Below are 25,062 nucleotides of genomic sequence, written 5' to 3' on the forward strand. Positions count from 1 at the left end.
AGACTAGAAGAGGGAAGGTTTTTGGGGAAAGATCTCGGGTTCAGTTTTGGACATGCCGAGTTTGAGACACTTACAAAACCTCTAGTTCAAATATTCCAAGAGGTAGCTAGTGATGTGACCTCAGGATGCAATCTTGGGTGATGACCACAATGGATGGGTAAGATGTGGACAAAGAGCCAAGAATGTTCACACCAGAAGAGAGAAGTGCCACGAAACCTTAGACAGGGGCAAGTACTCAGGGAAAAAAGGTGATCAAATGCAGCAGAAAAGTAAAGGAGCATCGGGATTGAGAAGAAGCCAATATATTTGGCAACTAAAAGATCACTTAATAAATGTGGAGAGGGCCATTTCAGTTGAGGAAGAGGTCGGAAGTCAGGCTGTGCGCCGAAGGGTTAGAAGAAAGCGTGAGGAGAGGAAGTGGAGATGGACTTCTCAAGGAGTTTAGCCAGAAAAGGAGAAGATATAGGACAACAACCAGGTGGGACGGTAGGGTCAAATAAGGATTGTTTGAAGATGTTTGTAGGCGTGGGGAAGGACCCAGTGGAGGGGGAAGAGAATGAAGTTAAGAGAGAGTTCGGAGGGTAACTAGAGATTTTACTGGCGGAATAAGGAGGAAGGATGTGATCAATGAGGACTACTTTGTCACTTAAGACTCGGGTAAAAGAGGAGAGAGTGAGGTAAAAGTCTGGATGATGTGAGATGATGGAAGGGGAGGAAAGAAAAGTTCTTAGCAAACAGTCTCAATTATTTTTTTGGTGAACCATAAGACCAAGGTAGGAGGAGGAGATGCTATGGGAGACTGAAGTGAGGTGACAATGTTTGGAACAGTCAAGGGGCTGATAAGGAAGATAAAGAAGAAAGGAGAGGAGAGCCCTTGTAGGCAGGGGTGATGGCCTAGAAAAGAACAGAAGGTGGCAGGAACAGAAGTTGCAGTGAAGTTGAAGAACAGGGTTAGACAGTTAAGAGGCACAGGGAAAGACAGATTGATAAAAGATTATGATAAAGTAATTTCAGAGTTCACTAACAAGAAAACACACCACTTATTGGTGGTAGCAAGATCAAAGGTATTACAATCTCTCTGTAGAGCTAAGGTGGTGTAGAAGAAGTCATGGGGACTGAACAGATTAAAAAGAACTGAGAAGCCAAGATGAAAACCTGATTCGAACTTCAAAATGCACTCTTGAGTTCAACCATAAATACTCCAATAAGGCACTCATTTCCTTAGGAATTATGAAACTATGTATGTGTTGTGGGGAAGTGAAAATCAGAATAAAAACTAAAAATACACTACAAAGGTGGAGAAACCTTCACTTTTCACACTGTTATTTTATCAAGCAATAAAACATTTTATTCCTGGGAAGCTTAATAGTGCCTTAGAGGCAAGAACGTATTCTTTTCCTTTAACATTCAAAGTTCACATATACTTGGCATAAATTCTAAAGAATGTGGGCAGCATATGTGGTAGTAAGTGCGCTCCCCACAATACTGCTGGCGAAGCATGAATTTACCTTACTGTCTCCAAGAACTGTGATGATCGGGATCCCCAAGTTCTTCACATGCTGCCTGACATTTGGGCCCATGGCTACTGCCAACTGCTGCAGGATGTTCAATGTTTGCTGTACCTAGACAGGAAGAACACTTGTTGACATCCAGTCTCTGGGTGAACCACAGTCAAGGCCCTTCGACAACAACTAAGGCAGTAAAGTGGATTCTTCTATATGGCCATTAGAATGGATGGATTCCATCCATTGGCAGTGAGACTCATCTCTTTCTCAATTCAGTTTTATGCTGACTTAAACTGAATTAACACACAATTTTAATTTAGACAGGGTCTTTTAGAAACTTGTTTAATGCATAAAAGGTACAGTTACACAACAGTAAGAAATTAAGGGTTAAGTAACTCATTACACACCACTTATACAAGCACTTGGGGGTGAGTAGGTAGCAATGGAAATATAACCCAGAAAACAGAAGAATCCATGACATACCAAGATTTTATTTGAATCATTGAGTCGACCCTTCAAGGCAGCTGGAAGTTCACCAATGTTAGGCTGTATGAACTTTGCTTCATTAATGATACTGGACACTTCATCCAAGCCTTCTTTCCGAATTTTCCAATTCTTATCCCCAATCTTAGATACCAGCTCCAAAGTGATTTTATCACTGAGAAAGAAAAGCAAAAATTCACCTCTTAAATTAAAATCTTTAGTGAGATGATGACCAGAGAAATGCCACTATCAGAGTTTAGAAAGTGGTTCCTGGCTTGGTACCACTTTTCCTTCAGTCTTGGGGATATTGGTTTACCCAAGTTATGGTGCAAAAAATAATGCATCTAGGGTTTCTAGAGATCCAGCCACCCCTCCCCTTTTACCCCAGTTATAGATCACTAGATGCCTTTAGGCTAGGCCATGTGGCATCTCTTGGTACGATTCACCCTAGGTAATGGATGCTGTTCTGGCTTGTCACCTATTCCTCTCCTGGGCCTGCTGCAGATGTCTCCTTGGAAGCCTTGGGGTTGAGGTACAGCTCCCTCAGTCTTCTGGTGCACCTTCAGTTCCTAGGTCATGTTGTCTTCTGTTTCATACTTCAGGACCCTTCAGTGGGGTCCCCCTCCTCCTTATTCTGGAAGGCTCTGACCTTCTCTTCCTTGGGATGCTAGAACCCTAGCAGCTCTAGGATTTGCTGGGGAGGCTAAAGAGCTGGCTAGAGGCACCCAGGTGTTCACTGCATCTTCTATCTGGAAGAACTGCTGGGGGCCTCCAAGCTTGCATGCAGTTTCTCCTCTTTCACTGTCCTTACAAAGAAGCCTAAGAGCTCCAGGACAACTTTGTCCTCCTTCCCTACCACCCTGAGACTTTAAGCGGACTGCCTGAAACTCTCTCCAGTCAGATGCTGCCATGCAGAGCCCTCCATAAACTACATCAGCTCCTGAGCCTCCTGGAGCAGCAGGCAAGCTTGGGCCTGATGCCGTTACGTACAGGAAGACAAGAGAGATCAGTTATTTACACACAAAAGTGTGTCGGATAAAGTAGTGTACAAACGTGACAGCTGAAAGGGTCCCATTCTGCTTAGTCAGGAAGCCAGTTAACGCCTTGGCACTCAGGGCAAGTCCAAGCAGTCTGAACCCTAGCTTTTGGTTGTTCCTCCGGGGGAAAGGCGGTCAGCTGTTTGGCCAAACTTCTTTTTAGGAGTTGGAAGAAGTAGAAGGCATCAAACCAGTGGAGAGCAAGAGGGGAATCTGCCTGGTGGCTCCTCTGCCCAGTAGCATTTCTGACACCAAAACGTACCTGATTTCTACCCTTGGCAAGAGATCTACGACATCACTGCCCACTTCCTCCGGCTCATCGCCGTCTTCTCCCTCATCTGCTCCACCTCCGGTGTTCTTAGTAGCTCCTCTTGTTGGGGCAGGAGGAGTTTGTCCCTGCATCTGCAACACAAATGAGTAAATAATGACAGTTGGCATTTATATAGCACCTATTGTATACTGGGCAGCGTGCAGATATCATCTCATAACAATCCTGGACAGGAGATGCATTATTTTCACTCATTTCACAGATGAGGATACGGAGACAAACAGGTTAAGTGACCAGCCCAGGGTCATGTAGTTAGTGTCTGAGGCCAGATTTGAATTCAAGTCTTCCAGCTTCAGGACCAGCGCTCTCTCCACTGTGCTGCCTATCAGCCTCTTCTCCTGAGGGTTTCATGTACTCCTTTCTCCTCATGCCTGATAACCATGGGTTGTCCTGAAAGGCTGTCCTAGACTCTCTTCTCCCTCTTCACTACGTGTGATCTCATCCACTCCTATGAATTAAGTTAACATCTCTGTATAGATGATTCTCAGATCAATTTATTCATCCCTCATCTTTCTCTTGGCCTCTTATATTTCCAACTGCCTACTGGACATCTCAAACTTGATGGTTCAGAGACATCGGAAACTCAGTATGTCCAAAACAGAGTTTGTTATCTTTTCTCTAAAACCCTCCTCTCTTCTTAACTTGCCTATTACCATTAAGGGCACCACCATCTTCCCAAGCTCGAAGCGTCATCCTCAACTCACTCTCACTCACAATAGCCAATCAGTTGCTGTCCTGTCATTTCTAGTTTTATAAAATCTTTTGTATGTGCCATGCCTCTTGCTGTTCTTCCATACCTTCCCCATTAGCTCGTGCCTAGACTACTCTAACAGCCTGGTGGTTGGTCTCCCTATGGTCCAGTCCAACCTACACTCAGCTGTCAATGTCATCTTCCTAAAGGCCAGATCTGAGTCATGTCACCCTCTTCTCCCTCATTTAATCAACTCCACTGGGTTGGTATGACCCCCAGGATCAAATGCAGAATCCTCTCTTTGGCTTTGAAAGTCCCTCACAGCCTGGCCTCTCCCTAACTTTCCAGTCTTTTTACACCTTATTCCCTCTTACACACTCTGTAATTCAATGATACCGGCCTCCTGGGTGTTGCTAGCACAAGATACTCAACCTCTCAATACCAGGCAGTTTGACCGGCCACCGCCCATTCCTAGAGCTCTCTCCTGCCTCTTCTCTGGCTCCCTGTAAGTCTCAAGTAAAGCCCCACATCCTGCAATCAGCCTTTCTCAGTGCTCCTTAATCTCAGTGTTGTTCTTGTAGGATCAGCTCCAGTTTATCCTGTATCGATCTCATCTGTACAGTCGTTATGTTGTTTCTCTCGTTAGACTATGAGTTCCTGTTTCTGCTTCTCTCTGTATCCCCACTGCTTAGCACCATGCCTGGCACACCTTAAGGATACGAGGTGGGAAGCCAGGATGACAAAATTCTTGTCCTCTTCTCTTGAACAACTCAATCCTTTGCAAATTAAAGGAAAAGAAATGATGGTCTCTCCCAGCTTCCAAATTCTGATTCTATTCCGTAAGACAGGTAGTAGTGCAGTGGCTAGCGTGCTGGGCTTGGAGTTAAGACCCAAGTTCAAATCCAGCCTTGGACACTTACCGGATGTGTGGCCTTGGGCAATTCACTTAACCTGTTGCTTCAGTTTCCTCAACTATAAAATGAGGATAATAACAGCACCCCCTCCCAGGGTCGTTGTGACGATTAAATGACACAATAATTGTAAAGGTGCTTAGCAAAGTGCCTGGCCCGTGGTAGGAGCTACATAAAAATGCTAGCTGCTATTATGATTATCACTACTTTATTATTATTAAAAGGCTACAGGAAGGTCACGAAGATGAAGACTGAAAAAAAGGCATTAAGAGATTGTCTGTCACTTTGGAGACAGCCAAGTCAGCTGACTGATGAGGCTGCAGAACGTTAAGAAGGGAGTGAAAGGGAAGGAAGCAGAAGTGGCCGTGATGGACAGGACAGCTGCCGGACAACAGTTAAGAGGGACAGGAGGATCACGTGAGGACTTTTTAAGGATGAGGGAGCCACAGGTGTGTTTGCAGGCAGAAGGGGAGCAATCAAGAGACAGACAGGGATTGAAGACCAGTGGGAATGGGCAAGATCGAGGGGCCAATCTCCTGGCGAAGATGAGACGGAATGGGCCCCTGTGCAGGCAGAGAAAAAACAAACTGAATTCAGGCAAAGCACCTGACGGCAGAGAACTGGAGAAATGAAGGAACGGTGCATATGTAAAACTTCAATAGCCACACAGACGTTTTAATCTGTTTTAAAACAGGGAAGTGGACAGACTATTGTACTGGGGAAGGGACACTGCTATTCCAAGCCATCAGCTATGATCTTTATGTTCTGCAGTGATCTCATTTTTCAGTTACTTCTTTAATCCCTACAATCTGATATACAGAGACGCTGGCTAATACTAAGCAACTTTAATTAAGACACATTACTATTAAAGCTAGTAACTCTAAAACATTTCTAAGCCCATAAGGTGGAGATACGTACAGCTCGTGGAATTCTTACCTTTTCAAACTCTGCATCTATCTGGGAGAGGAGGGCTGTTTTCTCATCCTCAAAGAACATTCGCAAAGAAGGGCCCACATACAGATACATTACCCCGAGCAGGGTGATGGCAGAGGTCCTCACAGCCTGAAAGGCAAGGCAGAAAGGAAGTATGTAGGGGTGGCTGGGGTGGGTGTGTGCGTGCACACGCACGCATAAATAAAAAATGCAGAATAGATACCAGGAGTCCACCTGCACCACTGCCATGTTCTGTTAGGTACTCACTGGATTTGTAGCAGCAAGAGCTGTTTTCACATTGCTAATGAAAGCTTTGACATTTAACCTAGAAAAGAGAATAGTAAATGTTCAAAATAACCCGTGAGATTTTATGAGAACAGAAGGTCATTGTCTATTCTACCACTATAGCTATAAAAAAGAGAGGAAACAGACAACTCAAATGAACACATTCACAAACTTGCATCAGACAGACCAGAGAGAGAGAGAGAGAGAGAGAGAGAGAGAGAGAGAGAGATGGAGAGGGAAGCAGAGTGAGAGATTGCTGCTCAGGAGTTTAGACATTCCTGTGGACATTTAACACTCTACCCCACATGGGGAAGACACGAGATATAGGGAAATGATAGGGTTACTGTACTGTCAAGACCTAGTGAGCCCTAGCAGTTCATATTCAAATTCAAGGGAAAGATGTAAGGATGTGCTTTTTTAATTCAGAGAGATCTGTTTTGTTCTGGTGAGCAGGGTTGCTACATACAAATATTCAGTCATAGGCAATAATAATAAGATAGGGGGAAAAAAAACTTACTAGCTTCCAGTTTACTTATCTTCTGAGACTTACCCAGAAAAACCAAATTCCTTTATTGCATTGGATAGCCAGTTTAAAGTTTCTGACTGGTTTTTGGGATTTTTCTGTGAGAAAGCCATTGACATGACCTGAAAAACAGAAATCTCTATTTTTCTCTCTACTATAGAAGCATCACAAGCAAAGAATATACACCAGGTGATGATTAAAGTAAAAGGAGTTACATGCAACAGATTCCTATTCCTCTTTATCACAGATTCACTGCTGGAGGCCCCAATACTCTCTTCCTCCACACTGGAATTGAAAAGGGGCAGAGATTTAGATCTTGAGAGAATGCTGACAATCATTTAGCTCCACCCTCCTATCTTCCCCACAAGGTGAGCTGAGCCCCAGACACTCAGCTAGTGAGCCAGAGAAAGCCCATGCTGAAGTCTTGCATCTCTACATCCAAATCTGAGCTCTTCAAACTATACTCCTTGCCTCATGCTGAGGCTAGAGGGGAATCCTGAGAGCAGAGAAGACACTCCCCTTGCCCATATCCGTGCACTCTCAGTGACTGTATCAGTGACTCCCTCAGGAACTTTCTCAAGGTCACAGAATAAGCCAGGTAACCCCAGATGGGTAATATCATTCTCTTCTGAGGCCAAAAAATTCTGTAGCACTGAGATAGGTTTTGAGAGAGACGGGAAAGACTTAGAACTTCATCAGTGAAAATGATGAACGAAACCGAGGGAAAGAAGCCAGCGTCACGGACCTGCTCGGCTGTCCACGGGAGCAGACACGCTTCTGCAATCGACGTCAGAGCCTCCTTTGCACTGCTGCCACATTTCACATCTCCAATTTTATCCACAAGACCATCCAGGACAACCTGAGCTGAAGTTTTGGAAAAATGTCCCTTCTGAGCAACCAGAGCAACAACGTGAAGCTTCATCTGCATCACCTGAAGGGAAACACCAAGGAGGCAAAGCTGAGCCACAGGATCTTTGGGCTGTGCAGATCAACGCGCAACGGACGAGACCAAGGCCAGATCAGAAGCGCAGGGTTCTACCGGCGAGAGGAGCCTTAGTGGTGGACAAGGGGGTTACAAACGGTAACCCTATTTGAGAATAAAGAGAAAGAAAGGCCCAAGCACCTCACGATATCAATCTGTAATATCTCCCACAGTTTCTAAATTAAAATGTGTGTTCTCAGACTTAGCAGTGCACGCACTCCCTAAGCATTCAATGGCCGCACGACTGGCCCTACTCCTCTTACGAGGAGTATATATACTATATTAGGTAAACATAATATACTAGGAGTATATGCGAGTATATATAAGTAGGGAGACTACAATGGAAGCCACTGTGAAAAAGTAGGAACCTTTCAGATACTGATTTCAGAATTGCTGAATTCAACTCTATAAGCATTTATAAGAAAGGGTAGTAGAAGACAGGGACATAAAGTAAACAGTCCCTGACATCATGGAGTTTAGGGGGACTGCGGAGAAGTGGGGTAGAGGGAAGAAGTGACATAAACAACACATACACAGAAAAGTAAATACAAAGTAAAATTGTAGGGGCTAAGGAGAGCACTAGCTGGTACATGGGGTGGGGTGTTCAGAAAAGGCCTCGGGTAGGAGGAGGGCCTTGAAGCGAAGAGAAGACAAGAACCTGAAAAGAAGACAATTTGTTAAGCTGAACTGGAGACAGACTAAATGGTATTCCCACCATCAGAAAATCTTTCCTCACATCAGCTACATTTTAGAAGTTTATACAACTTGACATTCCGATCATTAGAGTCCTATTTAAGTTAATAAGCATAAAAATGCAGCTCCCTCAGAGGGGGCTAAAGAACTCTGTTCCTGGCAAATGAGTTCCTATGTGAATCACTCCAACTGTCTTCCTAACACCAAGTTAATGCTGACAGAGATGATGGAATGGGAGTCTGGATGACAGGGTGGGGAAGGTCACCTTTTCAGAAAACAAAGCAGGCTTGGGGAGGGGACTGCTGAGGGCAGTTGGGGAAAGCCTGAAGGCACTTGGAGGCCTGGAAAGGGGCAGAAGGAGGTGGAGTAAAATAAAAGAATGTGTGTGGAGGGGGTGAGATGGCCCTGGATGACAAGGCTCCCTGCACCTAAGACTTAGAGAGGAGTCAACATTAGCACTGCTAGTACTGTATTTTTGCCACATTATGTATTAAATGTTTTTATTATGGCATGTGCTTATCAATCTTAACACTTTCTATGGGAAAATGTGTTTCAAATTCCCTAACAAGTAACTTACAAACATTTGTGATACAAACTGGATACTACCCAACTTTCTCTCACTGGTTTACTTTAACAAAGTAAAGAAATTCTCATCTTCTTTATACCCACCTGAGGTCAGCAGATCACACCGAACCAAAATCTATCTCTTGAGAGTGGGAACCAATAGAACACCATCCCCACTCCACATTTCAAAGTGAAGATGAAACACTGCTGCTGACTGATGGAAAGTAGAGCCTGAGATGACTACTTAGCAAGGGAAGAAGTGGAAAGAGGAAGTGCAGCTGTCCTTTGCTACATAGTAACAGGCGAGGAGAGCTACACGGATGAAAACATGCTATTCTCCATTGAAAAAAGGAAAAATGCAAGATACCTGAAAGTTGGTTTCCTTCCATCCTGGCTTCTTAGCCAGCATCCTCACCAATGCCTGACATGGCATTTCACTTCGGTCCATTAGTTCTACAGCCTTAAAAGTTGAAAAACAAAACAAAAAACCAAAAGGGTCAGAAAATAGCAATTAGCCATGAGAAATTAGACTTTTCAGCTTTAAAAAGCTTTCCACAAAGCATTAGGCCATGCAGTCTTAGGATACTCGATGTAAACTTCATGAAATAGGGAGGGTAGACATTATATTTTGCAAATGAACCGAGGCCCAGAGGATGAGTGTCATTTTTCTAAGACTCCTAAAATCTAGTGTTCTTTCCACCTCATTCATGTTACTTTAAGATGTGGTAGCTACTTAATTTAGTAAATAATAAAGTTAGCTAAACTATATCCCTTCCCTAAAATGAGGAAACCTTCCATTATTTTAGAATCTCTTTCAAAATTTTCTACTCTTTCAATAAATCAGAATGACACCCCCAAAAAAAAGGGAAACAGGAAAAGGGAGGGAAAGTTTGTTTACACAGTTCTCAAAAGAATTAAAAATGAACAATCCTAGGAAAGACTGCTCAAATGCATAACTATTAAGCAAAATACAAATTGAAACAACTCAGAGGTTTTTGCCTTATACACAGCAATATTAGTCAACATGAGCATAGTTGACACCAGTGGGGCACAAGAAGCCAGGCATCTTAACTGCTGGTGGAGCTGAGAAATGACCTAATCATTCTGAAAAGCAATTTACCATTAACGAGCTTTTAAAAAGTGGCAGAAATATCCATAGCCTGTGACCCAGAGAGCACTCTGCTGATATATAAACAAAAAAGACAGAAAACAAGGTCCCACACACACCACAAGGTTCACAGCAGCACTCTGTGCGGTAGCAAAGAATGGGTAATAAAGAAGATGCCCATGAACCAGAGAATAGCTACACAAATGAATATGGTGGAATATCACTGTGTCATAAGAAATAATGAGTATGAATTCGGAAAAGCAAGGGAAATTGCCTATCAACTACTGTAGAGTAAAGCAAGCAATCAGGAAAGTGAACACATGATGACTACAAAAATGTAAATGGAAAAGAGCAAACACAGCAAAAGTCTCAAACCCCAATGTCCTGCTGTGTAATTAGAACCACCGAGCTGGGCCCCCGAATCTCTCTCTCTTCCATCTTCAGTGCAGACGTGGAGAGCTAGGGGTGTACAACATTGCACACGTGGCCACAGACAGTTTTGCTGAGCTGCTTTTTTTCGTTGTTTTTGAAAAAAAAATCTGTTAGGAAGGATGGCTCTGTGGGTGGCAGGGGGAGGGACAGATTAGGAAATGAATGTGATGCACAAACAAATGGAATCAATAAAAATAGGATAAAAATGATCAGAAGACAGTTTGTTCACTTCAACTGAATGACTGGGCATCTGAGAGGGGGTCAAAGGGCCGGTAGGATGTGAGGATGAAGGCAGAAGTTCACTTTGATGAAAAGGCCGGCAGGTCAGAGTGCACCTGACAGCTCTAACACCCAGGAAGCAGAAGGCAGCAGCCTCGAGACACCGAGCAGCTGTAAAACGAAGCCCATGCTGGCACCTGAGGGCCCCAAGGTGTTGGCGCTGCCTCTGCCAGCAAGGCTAATTTGTTCACAATTACTTCTCCCTACTCACCTTCTGGAATTCCTCCATGCAAGCCAGGCGTTCCTTCCAGTTACCACTATCAAGCAGCTGGAGGCAGGTAGGCGGAAGGACAGCTGAAGCTTTCTCCTCGCATACTTCTACCTGAAAGACACCAAACCCAATGGAATTAGGAGGTACCAAAGGCAACCAATGGAGTGAGCCAGGGCAGCCCAGGCAATCCCAAACAGCATAGGGGTCACATGGGCTCTAGTGAGCTGGGCTCCTGTTGGATTGCAGTCACTGACCCATTCCCAATGAGCCAAAGGATGCAGGATCCATGAACCAAAGGAAGAAAGACCTCAGCACCATTCTGAAGTCTCAATTCTCTGAGCCCCTCCCTGTCTGAGGGGCACAGGGGCAATCCGTACCGAAAGCTCAGGCTCCACGATCTCTTTGACATCTGAGCCTTTCTTGTTCTTAGATCCAGCACCCCCTGCAGCTCCAGATGCACATGGTTTTCCCTTCTTAGGTGGTCCAGTAGCCTAAAAAAAGGGAAAAGCAATTAGCCACAGGATTCAGAACTTTCATTGTTTACAGTCAAAATTTAGACCCACAGTTCAATGTGACTCATTGGTCACGTCCTCCTACTTTAAAGATAAATATATTCACCAAGAAAATCCACTCCATTTTGATGAATCTCCAAATGTAGTCATTATCATTAAGTCAACATGCTAAAAATGCAGAAAGGTTATCTGTCCACAGTCCACTTGTGGAAAACAGATATTCAATTCAAGCCAACATTAATTAGTCACAAGCTATGGGTAGGACACTAAACTAAGTGCTTAGCTTACAAAGACAGGCTACCAGTTCTACTCTCAGGGATCTGAAGAGCAAATTTGGGGGAAAAGGGGATCAGGAGGAAGATGGAAAAAACAAGTATACAGATGGCCTTGATATTTAAAGCAACATGAACTATAAAGGCAGAGGTCCTGGCAAAATCTGTGGGAGAACACTTTCATCTAGAATGGGAGGAAGGTATCAGAGAAAGCTTCCTAGAAGAAGCATCAGAGCTGGGCTTTGGAAAGACAAGGACACAGAGATTGAGAGTAAGAAAGGAAGAAAATGAGGTAATTTTAGGCTTGGGGATGGTGTGAACAAAGGTAGATGAAGAGAGCAGCATGAGAATAGGGGATGGATAGTAAGGGTCTTAAATACCAAAACTGATACTTTGGCAGGTGATCAGCTACTACTCAAAAACTTTTGAGGAAGGAATGACATGATTATAGCAATGCCTTAGGAAGATAACTTGGAAGATGGACTGGAGAAGGGACAGACTTCTAGGAAGACCAGTAACAAAGTGGCTACAACAGCTTAGATGAGAAGAGAAAATTCAGGATTAATTTCTCACTGGAGAGATGGAGTAAAGAAAAAGTCATCAAAGATGACTATGAAGACACAGGCCTGAGAGGCTGACATTTATAGAAAGGTTATCTGTCCACAGTCCACTTGTGGAAATAACGGGTGGGACTAATTTTGGAAAGACCATTTCAAGATCAACTAAAATGGCAACATGCTTTGATGGCTCATCTCCACTCTGGGAAGGAGCTGGCTGAAGGCGGCGCCAATACAACGCAGTTCTGAAAGGCGCGAGATGCTGCTCAGACTTCAGCAGGGGAGGTTCCCCAATGGCAGTGTACCCCATAGGGGGGTCACGGAGGCTTCTGACACAGAATGTCTGTGTGAGTGACTCTGGGTAAACCGCCTAACCTTTGCATTCCCCAGGGAATTCTCTAAGACAACACGTCCGACAGTCTCTGTAGGCTTCCATCACCCCATCACCTCTGCTTCTGTGAATTCTACTACCCATTCTACCCGCCCCAGCCTGGATCCCGCCCCTCCCACCTCAGTCCTTTCTCGGGGCACTAGGTCTGCTCTGGTTCCACTTTCCTGTTTCCAATCTGGATCCTATAGGTTGCCATTCTAAGTCTTCAATCTCTTAGCCTCACACTACCCGACTCTTCCACCCTATTCACAGGCTGCTGAACAGAGCCTGGGAGCAGTCTAACGATCATGCTCAAATGGGTATTTTATGAATTCATGGTATTCCCAACCTCACTCGGGCCCAGGGCAGTTCTTCTATTCCTAACTCCCTCATTCTTCAGAGACATTATTCCCAACCTTCTCTTTTCTCCTCAAGCCTCCCAAACATGCCTTTCCCCCTTGCTCAACTCACTTCCACCTCACTCGGCTGAAGCCACTGCCTCTCAAGGAACTTCACACTCCGCTTTCGCACAGCTCTAATTGTTATCGAGTTTTCCCCAACATTAGTCCTAATTCTGCCTTCATGTAACTTCCCACTGTTGATCCCAGTTCTTTCCCTTGGGGCCTGACAGAATGGGTCGAACTCCAATTCCACATGACAGCCCCCCAAATCTTGAACAGGGCCCTCTTAGCTCCCTTACGCCCTCTGCCCCTCACCCTCAGTATTCTCTTTTCCAGGTTTACTATCCTTAGTTTCTTTCAGCCTACCCCGAGGACTTCTGCTCTCCTGGCTACCTTCCTCTGAACCCTCTGTGGCCTATCAACGTCCTTCTCCAGCTGTGGCTCCCCGAAATGAACACAACACTCCAGATGGGGTCTGGTTTTGAATCACAGGAGTGGGGATCCAAGTGAGATAGTCTGCAGCAGCAACACATCAGGAGGTACTGTTAGACATCTTTCTGATCTATAGATGATTTTTGCCCTTGGTAACAAAGCTGACAGCCACATTTGTTGGTGGTGGGCATCATCTTCTTTAGAGACAATGTATTTAGGATGAAGGAACTGAACTGATACCCAAGGGAGAGGGCCTAGATCTGTGATGCCCTCCCAGGTGAGAAAACTCTGCTAATGGAAGGCAGCCCCTTTCCTGTGACTTCTAATGGCCTGCTCAGGCTCATCCAGCCAAGACAGGTCAGAGGTCCTCCTGACTTTGAGACAGCACGCTATTCCACAGAGCATCCTGCCATTAAAGTGTCCCCCAATAGAAGAATGGCAGAAAGCTGTTTCAGTGCTCTTAAGACATTCTGTTTGCTGACTTACCTTAGCAGCAGGTGCCTTTTTCACAGGCCCTGATTTGGGTGCTGTAGCATCTTTTACATCCTTATCTCCTGCAGCTCCTGAAGCAACAGTCTTCCCGGGAAGTGCCTTGGACTCTCTTTTATCAGCTGTGGCTCCTGCTTTTTTGCCGTACACCAGCTCCACCTTCTCTGAACATTCTTTGATCTGGGCAGTGATATTGACACCAAAGTCATTAAACTCAATTTTAGGAGATAAGCTGTAGAAATTTGTGATATGATAAGACAGCTTTGAACACTGATTATTTAAGAATTCTAAGAGAAGATTGCTCCCTTTCAAACTGAAACCACCTCGGTAGTGGCAGATGCCTATCAACAAGTCTGCACTGAATTTGTATATAATGCACTTGCAAGCTCCTGTACTAAAGGAAGACAACGTATTAGGAGATGTTTCTCAGTCAAGTTCTAGAAGGTGTTAAAATCGACAAATTAAAAATCACCTGCTACGTTCCTGTCTACTGAAGATACAGGTTCTACAGCCCATAGCTACCACACAGAGCTCCACCTAAGAATCGTATTTAGAGGGCAAGCCAGATTGGAAAAGTGAACACACTGCCTCATTCCCTTTCGCTCTAGAAACACGTAGATCCTTAGAGTCAAGCTAACACACACTTATAAAGTACTAAGTGCTAAGCACTTGGAGTTAAAAAAAAAAAGGAAGAAAAAGCTACCGCTCCCAAGGGCCTTAGATTCTAATAGAGGAAGCGACAACCTATTGAAAAGGGGGTGGGAAGGTTCCTACAGGGGCTTGGTATTAAACTTCAGAGAATACAGAATGACTGCTTTGGGCCCTTCCTCAAAAGGTTCTGAGAGAAGCTTACAAATGGGAGAAAGAGACTTACAGGGGTGCAGAGAGAAAGCAGGGGCTCAACTCAAAGGATGCCCTCTGAGGCTACTCTTCAATCCCCAGTTGTTAATGCCCAGCCAGCAACTCCATAAATTACCCTGTATTTATCTGATAACAACTAATTAGTGTACATGTTCCCCACAGTATAATGAAGCTCCCTGAGCCAAGGAGAGCTTTTATTGTGGTCTTCCTGTCCTCGGGGCTATGCATACAGTAGGTACATAAGCATGCTGAAAAATAATAGCTAGCACTTACACTGTAAGTTTGGCAAAGCACTTTACAAACAAATATCTCATTTCATCCTAATAATAACCCTGGGAGGCAGATGCTATTATTATCCTTACTTTACAGATAAAGAAATTTAGGCAAATAGAAGTCGAATGACAAAGCTCACAAACGTCTGAGAGTTGAATTCAGGCCGGTGTTCCTGAATCTACAGGCCAGGGCCGTCTGGCTGCTTCTATCCATGAATGAATTTGACTTGAGAGCTCAACTCCTAACAAGGATTTCCTTGAAGCAGTTCTCCCACCCTGCTCTTTCCTCTTCCAAATACCTATTTTCCAATTCAGAAAAATAAGGCAAAAAAGACCAAAGAGCCTTCCTTCACTATTATCCAGTTCATGTTATTAACTTACCCTATCAAGCTTGAGTTTGTCCACATCAGCTAGGAAAGGGTTTACTGCTTTCTCACCAACCACTTTCAGAGCAGTACCCAAAGCTTCAAAGGCTGCATCTCTAACTTCAGGGGCAGAATCATTGATGTGCTACAGCACAAAAAGGACAGGATTTAAATTTAAAAAAAGAAAAAAAGGCATTACTGAGCTCAATTCAGATTAATGGAGATGAGTCAACACATACGAAGTTAACATGAGAGCGATGTATGACATTACATCCGCTGATAAACAGCAAGGCTTCATAAGAGTACAATGAATCGCTAGTATTTTATGACAGCTCTTGAGTCCTTTATCTACCACTCTCAGATGAACAATTTTGGTGACTGTTCTTGTCCTGTCCCAGCCAAACAGCCAGGAGAGACAAATCATCAGAAGCTCCACTGATCACAATCACCCCATGTCTTTTCCTACAGGGCAGTTACAGTAAAGAGATATTTCAAAAAAATGTTCCCTTCAGTCCTCAGCCCTGTTGATGGACATCACTGCAAGGTGAAAGTCTATAAACTCCCAAAGTTCTAGCCTCGGTCCATACCTTCAGGAGAGCAGCACAAAAGGGCTTGAGCAGACTCTTAGGCAGAGTGGAAGAAGTACAGTGTCGAAAACTTCTGGCAATAAAAAGGGATGTTTGCTGTTTGATGGTTGGATTTTTGTTGTCCATCACGGCTAATATATCCTCACTGATGCTCTGTAGCGTGGTCTTCAAAAGAAGTCAGGGAAAAATAAGTTGGGGTCACACAATGGACACTGATCAATTCTGAATTAGAGCAACCACAGTATTGGATATGACTGACTCACAGTTAAGAAGATGGCATCAATGGCTTCCTGGAGGGCCTGCACTACCTGAGGCTTCTTCTCTTTAAACTTCTCCAGGATGGTGGGCACTACCTGTGAAAAGGGGCAGTTAAGCTGAATGAGGCCATTTCACAATTCTTGACGGAAAATGAACTATGACATATAAGCAAATTTATAGGGATCCATTCTGTCCCGCTAGAGGATATGAAAAAAAACCTGGCTGAGAAAAGGCTAAAAACCCCCAAACATACAAGAGAGAGATCACAGCTACATCAGCTTATTCAAATTCAACAATTAAAAATCTGTCAAGTCAGATGTTTCACTATTCCCCTTCCCACATTCCCAGTCTCTACTAAACCATATGGAACCCTTTTCCAAAGGCCAAAAGTCCGATCCAAAACTGATACACACATGAAGGATTCATGAAGAGATAAACACTAATTCCAACAACTGTTAAAATATGGAACATAGAATTCTTTTTTTTTTAAATAAAAAATCCACGAACTTCAAATCTAAACCAAGAAGTGCTTAATAAAACTGTTAAAATTCACCAGAAAATTGCTTAGGTCAATTTAAGAAATATTTGTATAATGATGATGGACAGGTCACTGTGTTATTTAAGATATTAAATAAGTTATCTCAACATTCTTTTAAAGAAAAAATGCTCCAGTTTTATTAAAACATTTCCTTATATTGTGATGTAGTTTTGGTGGCATTCTTCAGTTTCTAAAGAAAAATTAGTTACAAAAGTTAGCATCAGATTTCAGACTAAAAAGAAATGCAATGATCCTCAGTTTAGGTATAAATCTCAGGGAAAAAAATTGTTACTAATAGAAAAAGTTACATAAAAATTTCATAATTCTCTAAGATAATGTTAGGCTGAGAAAAATTGGATTCTGATGCTTCTTCTGAACCCATGATGTTGTCAGTCATTATCTGGTCAGTTGGTGTTGTACAGAAGATTCTTTGTAATTATTTTTAATGCAGTGAGTAAGCAAGGTCTAAATATTGTACGCACGTGATGCTAAGCATTACAGCCACATCCTGCAAAACACATCCCTGATGAGAGGGTTCAGCTCAGTATTTATTATAACACTAACCTAGGCAATAAAATGATCGATTAGCTATGAATCTGAACCCACTTAAAGCTAAGGCTCTTTCAGGAACAGAATGCCAAACTGCACCAACTATCCCATGGTGGATTTTCAAATCTCACATGAACCCCGAGGTCAATTAAGAGATGTAACCACAGAGAAAGGTCTGTTTGCTAAAAATGACACACCTGTAAGTTACTAAACTTACTGAACTCAATTGCCTACTTCAGAGACATTTCACATCCTAATAATAATTCGTTTGTAACTGTGCAACCTAACACGAAAGGCATCAATAAGTTAACATCTCTAATTTTTAGAAAGCAAAAGAAAACTAAACTATTTTGAGTACTACCCAATTCAATATCAACAAAGCCAATCTACTTGTTACAACTGACTTTTCATTAGAATGCTGTGTATATACCAACATGATAGTTGAGGAGAATACAGTAAATGTGAAGCAATGTTTAAAAGTTATTCTTCTCCTAATAAAGTTTTTTTTTTAAAAATATAGGGTATGGCATTTGTCAGACAGATAGCAAAATAAGGTGGCCTATTACTTTTCCTGCTGGTTCCAAGATTTCCCACATCAAATGATGTATTACTTACATGGCCTGCATATTGACCAAACTTCTTCCTGAGCCCAACAGCAAGCCCGGTAAGACATTTTGCAGCCAAAGCCACCAACATGACATTAGTGTCTTTTCCAACAACCTAAAAACAAAATACAATAGTTCTAATCTAGCACACAAAAAATTTTTTTTGAAAAGTCACAAAAGTCATTGTGCTGAGCCATTATGTATGTATGTATATATATCCCCCTGGCATATTTCTTCTTCAGTAGCTTAATGAATTTTGGGGATCCACTCACAATTTATATCAAACAGTTTTTTCTTTTGTATTTCTTTTTCTAAAGGCAAAAAGGCACATAAAAACCTGACTTTATATTGTCAACTTCCTCCATTTTGGAGACGGTAGAGAGGCTAGAAATGAGGCAGCCTGTGCTCTCCTGTGGGTGACAAGCATGGAAACTTCCCTTAAAATAAGATATGTAAAGTAACAAGGGCTTAGAGGAAGACAGCAATTTTGGAGGGAGCTCCCTGAAGAACCACGTTGGCAATCTTTTGGTTTAATTCATGGGCAAAAGTAAGGCCTGAACTACATGGACAGCTGTTGTCCGGTCCTTCCTGGTGTCCTTTGGGGGATCTAGGTGTTTCCCATGCTGCTGTAGCCATCTCCTTGAAGGAGCAGATGGGTTTGTGAGCCTCACGTGGCAAAATCTCTTTTGTGAGTCCCCCTCTAGTAGTTTCTCCATCATACAAACCCATTCGTGCCTAATAGAGTTAAAGCATAATCGGAGATGGTGAGGATAGAAAAGAAAATGTATACGTCTGCCACAATATTTATGATATTAAGCACATAAATAAAATTTTTAAAAATCTTTATTAAAAAAAGTATAACCAAATTTAATGGAATGGCAATAAAATGCTACAAGTCATGTAATGAAGGAAAAAATCCTGGTGGGAATATGAAAAACAAAGAAATAAATTACATGGATACTGAATTTTTTTTACTAAAAAAAGGAACAATGACAAATAGTTTAACATTTTAGAAAAAATAAAAACAGTGAATTTAAACAGTTAACTCACAGGATGCCTGTATATTATTTCTTAAAGAATTTTCCATTTTTTATTGAGAACTTGAGATACACAACACAACAAACACAAATACTTCTCCATAAAAAATGCAGAAAAAGAGGACTGTGTATCATAAATCTCTACTACAGAAAGCTTGGTTTTAATGGGAGAATGATCCATTTTAAAATGGTAGTTCCAACACTGCCTTACCATTTCTAAACTTCCTTTTATTCTCTTCTGTGTAGTTTGAAAAAAAGGAAAGCACTGGCAGAGCTTAACAAATAAAAGATGTTACAGGAATGCAAAAAGTATTTTTCAACTAAGGAGAGCAAAATTAAAGGAAAAAAAGATAACAGCATTAAAGTATAAACTATAAATCCAGCAGGACAAGAAAATCATTTGAAAATCATTCTCTGAGAGACTTCAAAAAAAAAAACAACAAAAGAAAATTCATATACATTAAAGAGAGAAAACTAGTTACAGGGATTCGTGCTCCCAGGACCCTTAGGTACTTAGGTACATGCTTCAGTTCCCTTAGGCATGGAAAGGAAGGGAGAAGGGGATGAGAAGAACCTCTTCCACCAGGTTTTCTTCTTTCAATTTACTCCTCTTTTTGGTGTTTCTTTCTCACCATCTTTCCTTCTCTTCTCTGACCATAACATGTAACTGAAGCATAGTCATAAAAAATTGTAACCAAATATTGTGATCTCTAGTCTTAATTTAAAGAGACGAAATGTCACGATGGAAAATGCTATCCACAGCCAGAGAACTACAGAGTCTGAATGCAGATAGAAGCATACAGTTTTCTTTTTGTGTTTGTATTTCCTTTCTAGTGGTTTTTCCCTTTTGTTCTGATTCTTCCTTCACAAAATGATTAATGTGGAAATATGTACATGTATAGCCTATATTAGATTGCTTGCTGTCCTGGGGCAGAGGAGGGAAGGGAAAGGGAAAAAAATTTGAAACTCAAAATCTTATAAAAGTGAATGCTGAAAACTTAAAATTATATACCTATATGTACATACATAGTACATCCCTGTTTATGTGTATGTAAAAATATATATAATTATATATAGCAATATAATCATTTTAGAAAAGGATGGGGAAAAAAGAGATGAGATGAACCTCTTATTTTCCTCCCTCTCAAAAAACACTTGAAGGGACTGGCTTTCTTCCCCTGTGGGTCACAGTAGAAAGAGTGTAACAATCAAACCATTAGGACTGAGAAAGTCCCAGAAAGCACCTAGTGCTCTCTGCTCATCTCATAGCTCAGAACCAGAGATAAGGTGACAAGTCCAAGTGAACATGGCTAGTCAGCATGAGAACCAGGACTAGGCCCCTGGCCTGGCATATTTTTTCCTGTAGCAATCTGGCCTCCTCCTTGCCCTGGATTTTGCCACACTCTGTTGTGTGGCAATGCCTACGTAGAGCTGTAAGATTTGTGCTGTGAAGCTAATCACTTATTAACAGAGGTTATGGTCCTGTCATATCAGGAGTCTGTAGCAAGCAGATACTTTAAATGTTTTTCATGATTAACTTCACTTCACAAATGCGGGACACGGTCACTGGCTCTCAGTCAGTCAATAAGCATTACACAGCCCTGTGCCAAGCTTAATGTTGGAAGGAACCTTGGAAGACATCAGGTCCAACCCATCACCATTCTTGAAGCTCTGCCAATGAGGGAGAATCCTTTGTACCTGGAGGCAGAGATTTCTCCTCTCAGATTGTGTTCAAAGTCTGTACTCTCATCCTGACAGGCCACAGCTGTATTTTCAGGTTTCATGAAAGCCATTAAGCATAAAGAGCTATAACCATACTCAACTTAGGTCTCAATAATTCAAAACCAGAGCCATATCCTCTTGCTCATTTGACATCCAAAACAAAAGCACTGCTCTCATATTGAACTCCATTCTGTTAAACGGAACCTATTTTAAATAGGCCATTCTGCAGATTTTATAGAAGTGAAAAACCCTCTTCAGAACAAGCTACCCCATAGCCTATTACATGCCAGTGGCCTGAAAATACCTAAGATAACAGCTCACTGCTTCAAATAGCTGAAAAATAAATCAACATCCAAAACCAACCTAAGGAAATACATGATCAACTCTAGGAGAGAAACAGTTATGGTTTGCTTATTCAAGAAGTATTACTAATCATGCTTCTATTGAGAAATAATACTTGAGAGAAAACAGCAACTGTTTAAAAGATAAGCAATGTTAGTGTCTCTATTTTGAAGACATCATGTTAATGCTCCAATAGCCCAGATTTACCTTTTTCAGTGCTTTTACCAAATCTGAATAATCTCCAGCTTCCAGTTTGGGATTTTTTACTAGTATTTCTACAGCCTCCAGTGCTTCCTTCCTCTCTTGCCATTTTTTAGCCTCCTGCAGGGGACACAGGAAGAGTCACATGTAGCTTATACAGAATTTACAAGTACGAAAGCTCAGCTTCTATGCCCCATAGAGACAAGTTCTAGTGCATGAACAATATGTTGGTTACACAGAGCAAGGTAAACTGAAGAGTTCAGAGTGCAACCGAAGCATCACAGACTAAAATAACATGGCTGCGTCAAGATTTTTTTCTTTACCAATTATTTTCTAAAGGAAGTTTGGTAATCAAATGTTTTCCAGTGAGCAAGCACCACAGTATGAGTTGCCATAGAGAATTGTACACTTATTTATTTAAGAAAGGGATACTAAGCGAAAGTCTCAAATAGCCAAGAACTGTCACTAAGAATGACTGACAAAGAAATGCCTTAATCCACCTGCCACAATGATGTGGGGAGGATGTTCAGAGCCTTAGCACAACCACCAGTTAGTCATCTTACACCAGGCCAAGTTTTACTACTCTTAATGGCCAGTTTCTCACATGATGGGCACCATCTTAATCGTTTTCTCCTATGATCGTAAGAAGGAATAAGCTTTAATAAGTGTTTACAGCTCAATAGAAGATTGTTTCAAAATCATCTAAGAAGAGCATGTCTGCTGGTAAACTTACGATTTTGTCATAAAAGTCTTTGGGAAGCTTAGAAAGAATCTCCACAGCTTCTAACAGCTCATAAGCATCTATCTGTGGCACTTCATCACCTTCATCACCTCCTGCAAAGAGCAGAAAACGTAGGGAGTAAAACAGAAGAAGTTTCAATCCTTTCCTATATCTCGTCTGGATCTTGTGGGACAGAAAAGGGAAGAGCTGTGAGTGTAGCATCCATCAGACCTTTTCTTGATCCCCAGTAGCCTTAGACAACGTGCCCATCTTTGCTAGTCTCTATACATATCAAGGTAAAAAAAAATCAGCTTCACAATTCAAAAGCAAAGGGCTACATTTATTAAATGTCTACTGTATACAAAGCACTGTGCTAAGTGCCAGAGGAGAAACAAAATGTGGACAAGACGCTATCTCTACCTTGAAGCTTACATTCTAGTAAAAAGACAAGACCCTAACCCAGACAGCTGTAATATATCTAAGTGTGTTATCACCACAAAGAGCAGGTAGTGGAAAACAAGGATCTCTAAAGATAGTGCAAGCAAGCCATCTTCAGGATGAACAGCAATGAGAGCAGGGAGGTGCCAGAATTAAGAAGATGGGGTTTTGGATGCCAGTAAGCAGAGATAAGGAGAGAGCCCACAGGAGGCCTGGGGATTTGATTCAGATGAGAGTGCAGAGCTTACCTCCCTCGGCATCTCCTCCAGCAGACTGCTGCTGTTCCAACTTTGCTTCTAACTCCTGCTGGGAGCGCAGGAAGCGAGTAGGTTTAGGAGCTCCTGGGGGCAGTTTGCACCATTCTTCTTCTAGTTCTTTCAACTACAAAACCATAAATTGTTTTAGAACTTATTTCCAAATCTTCATCACCACTAGACAACGTTACCATCATATGATATATTCTCAACCCATTTATTCTGTATAGACCCAACGAAATGAAAATCTAAATTGCATCCAGTGTGCTATGTAGGGTACTGGTCTTCAAGCTGCCCACAAAGAAGAGCCTGAACTCTTTAATGTTCACCACCGAGAAAGAGGGGGCGAAAGTCCTTCCCAACTTGGTATTGTTATAGAAAATGAAAATAAGGTATTATTCATACAGTGACCCTGTTATTTCAAAGCATCACTTAGGAGTCTTATTATATCCTTCAAAAAGTAACTCCACACAATAAAAGTCTAATATGACACGATTAGGGGCCTGTCCTTCGGCAACAGGGATATAAGGAGGTTGTTCTATCCCATTAGTTACCAGAGTGGTAATAAACTGACAGGGGTGAGGACCAGCAGAGGAAAAGAATTAATGATGCTCTGAGGATATCACAAGGACAAAGAAAATGTGAGCATGGATTCTGGAGACACATGTTCATGACACAGCCCTCTCTTCTGTACCAGAGGATCCCTATTCTATGCCATGTGGCCAATGACAAAAACAGGTGGTGTGGCCTCACCTGGACAGAGTTTATATTTTGTAGCGGAGCTTTCAGAGCATCCCGAATCCATCTGTAAATCTCCACAGCAATTAATTTGGCCTCATCTCGAATGGCCTTCTCTCGTGACTCAAAAAGTTTTGGCAACACTTTGATAATTGGTTTAAGTAAGATAATTTTTGAACCAAATTCACTAGAAGTAAAAGGTTGAAAAACATAGAAATAGTTTTATCAGTTCAAACTTTCATCTATCCAGACACATTTCTAGTGCCCTCTTTCCCTAAATACTTCATATTTTTTCTGCACATACATAAATGTACATGGTTCTTGAATGTAAATTCCTTGAGAGCACGAACTGTTTTTGTATTCCTAGAACTTGACCCATAAGCACTTAATAAATGTTTGCTGATTAATACACACAATTAAGTAACCACTGAGTTGGAGGACAAACAGGCAAAGGACAAAGAAAACAGGTATCCAGAATCATCTTGACAAACATTCAGAAGCACGTTTTCCAAGGATATTATTTTCTATTATCTTTAGTCTCAAACATTCCTCTCTCCTGCTGCTACTACCACCACCACAATGAAGCTAGTCTAGATCAGTAGTTTTTCAGGAAGTTTCACTTAGTAAACCTGACCATCTTGGCTATCAGCTTTCTGAATTTTATAAAAGCCAATGCTTTGGCAGCACATAGTCCACTGAAGCTTTGGGGCTTGGTGAGGAATATTCCAAAAAATTTACAAGTCTGGAAGAAGGGAAAGATCCTTTTGTAACAATCACTGCATAGTTCTAGAATTATGAAAATCTTCTGATTTAGCAAATCAAAACACTAAACTTTGAGCCAGCAGACCTATAATCTATTCTGATTTTTTAACTTCAATTCATTTCAATTTCTGGGGATGAGGGAGGGCACACACAGGTTCCCAAGGATGCTCTATTTAATTTTTAAAAACATCTTCCAAGCGTCATTATTAACTTTCCAACAGGTTGTTTGTAGCTTCTTTGATTGCTTACTACATTTTTGTAAAGGGAAGATCTGGGCCACAGGCATCAATGTCAGAGAAAAATCTAGGAGTGTGGCCTAACAGTAAGAGCCAAGGACTCAGTGAGGAACAGAGCAAAGGCTTGCGAGTTGCAGGACACAGTTCACAAACTCCCAGGGACATACCAGCATTTCTCACCCCACCCCCCACCCCCCACCCCCCAGTCAATACGTCCCTAAAATGTTACTGTTGACACTGTGACTACACCACCAGCGGCTTCCAGCAATGACTACTAAAAATAATACAATCACAATAAGGATGGAATCTACCAGCTCAGGGCTTCTTAACTTTTGTTGTGTCATAGACCTCTTTGGGCAGTCTGGATTCTCATGTTTTTAAATGCATAAAAAATATTACAAAGGAAACCAATTATATTGAAACAGTATCAAAATTGAACATATGAGAAATGAGTGAGAGGACAGGAAGTAGAGGCAAGTTTTTTCTTAAAAGGAGAAGAGATACTGGATGATACAGTTGGGGCGGAAGAGGGCTGAGGGATGGTAAAGTCAAGTGAATAATTTTGGCTTTTGTTCTGC

General features: G+C 42.0%; 1 protein-coding gene across 3 annotated transcripts in view; it reads right to left on the minus strand.

The window, feature by feature from the left end:
• CKAP5 (cytoskeleton associated protein 5) overlaps positions 1 to 25,062 on the minus strand; it is an 88,191-nt gene that overhangs the window by 30,999 nt on the left and 32,130 nt on the right. For all 3 annotated transcript variants that reach the window (XM_036762593.1, XM_036762594.1, XM_036762595.1), the window contains exons 6-24: positions 23,502 to 23,673; positions 22,743 to 22,875; positions 22,069 to 22,169; positions 21,342 to 21,455; positions 18,044 to 18,148; positions 16,347 to 16,436; positions 16,084 to 16,248; positions 15,513 to 15,641; positions 13,996 to 14,178; positions 11,343 to 11,456; positions 10,966 to 11,076; positions 9,303 to 9,395; positions 7,442 to 7,627; positions 6,724 to 6,818; positions 6,156 to 6,213; positions 5,892 to 6,017; positions 3,288 to 3,427; positions 1,989 to 2,163; positions 1,509 to 1,622 (exon numbers count right to left, since the gene is read on the minus strand). In XM_036762593.1, the coding sequence (XP_036618488.1) occupies positions 1,509 to 1,622; positions 1,989 to 2,163; positions 3,288 to 3,427; positions 5,892 to 6,017; positions 6,156 to 6,213; positions 6,724 to 6,818; positions 7,442 to 7,627; positions 9,303 to 9,395; positions 10,966 to 11,076; positions 11,343 to 11,456; positions 13,996 to 14,178; positions 15,513 to 15,641; positions 16,084 to 16,248; positions 16,347 to 16,436; positions 18,044 to 18,148; positions 21,342 to 21,455; positions 22,069 to 22,169; positions 22,743 to 22,875; positions 23,502 to 23,673 (2,404 nt within the window). The remainder of the gene's footprint in view (positions 1 to 1,508; positions 1,623 to 1,988; positions 2,164 to 3,287; positions 3,428 to 5,891; positions 6,018 to 6,155; positions 6,214 to 6,723; positions 6,819 to 7,441; positions 7,628 to 9,302; positions 9,396 to 10,965; positions 11,077 to 11,342; positions 11,457 to 13,995; positions 14,179 to 15,512; positions 15,642 to 16,083; positions 16,249 to 16,346; positions 16,437 to 18,043; positions 18,149 to 21,341; positions 21,456 to 22,068; positions 22,170 to 22,742; positions 22,876 to 23,501; positions 23,674 to 25,062) is intronic.

The sequence above is a fragment of the Trichosurus vulpecula genome, chromosome 6 (assembly GCF_011100635.1).
Source record: "Trichosurus vulpecula isolate mTriVul1 chromosome 6, mTriVul1.pri, whole genome shotgun sequence".
NCBI classification, from domain to species: domain Eukaryota; kingdom Metazoa; phylum Chordata; class Mammalia; order Diprotodontia; family Phalangeridae; genus Trichosurus; species Trichosurus vulpecula.